This window comes from Bolinopsis microptera, chromosome 6 (genome assembly GCF_026151205.1).
Source record: "Bolinopsis microptera isolate Bmic1 chromosome 6, MBARI_Bmic_1.0, whole genome shotgun sequence".
NCBI lineage: Eukaryota > Metazoa > Ctenophora > Tentaculata > Lobata > Bolinopsidae > Bolinopsis > Bolinopsis microptera.
The window spans coordinates 393,222-395,588 of NC_087077.1; the positions used below are offsets into that span (position 1 = coordinate 393,222).

The 2,367-nt window shown below is 45.1% G+C and overlaps 1 protein-coding gene across 1 annotated transcript; it reads left to right on the forward strand.

The window, feature by feature from the left end:
- The first annotated feature begins 933 nt into the window (after positions 1 to 933).
- Positions 934 to 1,944, forward strand: LOC134816838 (uncharacterized). The gene is made up of 4 exons (XM_063825831.1): positions 934 to 1,036; positions 1,140 to 1,277; positions 1,319 to 1,822; positions 1,859 to 1,944. The coding sequence occupies exons 1-4, from the start codon at positions 934 to 936 to the stop codon at positions 1,942 to 1,944; spliced, it is 831 nt and encodes a 276-aa protein (XP_063681901.1).
- Positions 1,945 to 2,367: the final 423 nt, after the last annotated feature.

Genomic DNA, 2,367 nt, shown 5'->3' on the forward strand with positions numbered 1-2,367 from the left:
GAGTTTCTTGAAGGGGCTGCAGGCCTCCACATTCCTTACAGAATTTGTAAAGGACGAGGATTCGTGCTGCACTCTGCGGTACGATTATCCTGAACTTGCAGAGTTAGCTCTGCATCTGCTTGGGGGAACGTGGGGATCCTGACGGGATCAAGTTCAGGGCACCTGGAGCCACCCACCATGCCAGGTGGATGGCAGGAATGCTGTACACATTTAAGATAACTCTGTTCAGAAAACAGCTATCTGATGTGTTCTAGGAAGATTGCCTTGACCTGATAGAAGAACTGGGTACCTCGCACTATTTTACGTGCAGTACTGGCTGTGCTGCACAAGTGCAGTACTAGCTGTGCTGCACAAGTGCCGCTGATGCTCCAGCACAGGACCTAGCTCTTACGACACTGTTCAGCACTTGTTAGTAGTGTTACAAGCACGTTTAAAGAGCTGGTTAGTAATGTTACAAGCACGTTTAAAGAGCTGGTTAGTAATGTTACAAGCACGTTTAAAGAGCTGGTTAGTAATGTTACAAGCACGTTCAAAGAGCTGGTTAGTAATGTTACAAGCACGTTTAAAGAGCTGGTTAGTAATGTTACAAGCACGTTTAAAGAGCTGGTTAGTAATGTTACAAGCACGTTTAAAGAGCTGGTTAGTAATGTTACAAGCACGTTTAAAGAGCTGGTTAGTAATGTTACAAGCACGTTTAAAGAGCTGGTTAGTAATGTTACAAGCACGTTCAAAGAGCTGGTTAGTAATGTTACAAGCACGTTTAAAGAGCTGGTTAGTAATGTTACAAGCACGTTTAAAGAGCTGGTTAGTAATGTTACAAGCACGTTTAAAGAGCTGGTTGAAGCCAGATGGCAGCTGGGCACCTTTGGTATTTGAGCGAAAGACTGGTGCCTCTCTTTCTCAAGTCATCTGAGTGATACAGAGCAACACGGGATGACCCAGCAAACTCTTCGTCACAGGTCCCAGCCCATGAAGAAGCAGCAGCAACAGCCCCTCACTGACCGGTTTAATAAACGGAAACTGAAGGAGTTTGTGGGTCCTGATTCATTCACGTTCTTTGAACTATACGGAGTGGAGCCAACTTTTCTCTGTGAACCAGTCAGCAGTTGGGATACAAACACTAACTTAAGGACACTCAGGGCAATGGTTCGAGCCACTTCTGTTGTCAACGACTGTGCTGAACGGGCATTTGGTGTTCTCACTGAGTGTCACTAAGGACACAGCGACAAGCTCTTCTCCAGGTGTCACTAAGGACACAGCGACAAGCTCTTCTCCAGGTGTCACTAAGGACGAGACACAGCGACAAGCTCTTCTCCAGGTGTCACTAAGGACACAGCGACAAGCTCTTCTCCAGGTGTCACTAAGGACACAGCGACAAGCTCTTCTCCAGGTGTCACTAAGGACACAGCGACAAGCTCTTCTCCAGGTGTCACTAAGGACACAGCGACAAGCTCTTCTCCAGGTGTCACTAAGGACACAGCGACAAGCTCTTCTCCAGGTGTCACTAAGGACACAGCGACAAGCTCTTCTCCAGGTGTCACTAAGGACACAGCGACAAGCTCTTCTCCAGGTGTCACTAAGGACACAGCGACAAGCTCTTCTCCAGGTGTCACTAAGGACACAGCGACAAGCTCTTCTCCAGGTGTCACTAAGGACACAGCGACAAGCTCTTCTCCAGGTGTCACTAAGGACACAGCGACAAGCTCTTCTCCAGGTGTCACTAAGGACACAGCGACAAGCTCTTCTCCAGGTGTCACTAAGGACACAGCGACAAGCTCTTCTCCAGGTGTCACTAAGGACACAGCGACAAGCTCTTCTCCAGGTGTCACTAAGGACACAGCGAAAAGCTCTTCTCCAGGTGTCACTAAGGACACAGCGACAAGCTCTTCTCCAGGTGTCACTAAGGACACAGCTCTTCTCCAGGTGTCCGTGGTTCAGCAGTAAGCTGCTGCCACTAGTACAGAGAGGTGTACAAAAGCCACAATAAGTAAACTAAATTACAACATTGTATTGTAATTATTCTCATTTTTTGTTTGTGTTTGATTAAAGTATATCTATTTATTACATTATATTGCCTTTTTGTTAGTAAGCAATAAACAATATTTGTCATCCGGTCGTATATTTTAGCTTGGATTCTAAAATGGTTGTTATTTTAGTTTTTAATAATTACATTACTGGACGGTCGCCAGCCTCTCTTTCTCTGCCGCATAATCTACCCTAAACAATAAATAAATGTCATTTATTAGATTTGATGAATCCAGATTTTTAAAACCAAATTGGAACCAAATTGGAACCAAATTGGAACCAGTGGACAAAATTGGGACATGCGTTTATTTGCCCTAATAAGCCATAAATGGTGCAAAAAAT

Coding starts and splice junctions, on each gene's coding strand:
- LOC134816838 (XM_063825831.1), top strand. CDS start 934: ATGACCCAGCAAACTCTTCGTCACAGGTCCCAGCCCATGAAGAAGCAG. Junction 1,278..1,318: donor AGCGACAAGCTCTTCTCCAG/GTGTCACTAAGG, acceptor GCTCTTCTCCAG/GTGTCACTAAGGACACAGCG. Junction 1,823..1,858: donor AGCGACAAGCTCTTCTCCAG/GTGTCACTAAGG, acceptor GCTCTTCTCCAG/GTGTCACTAAGGACACAGCG.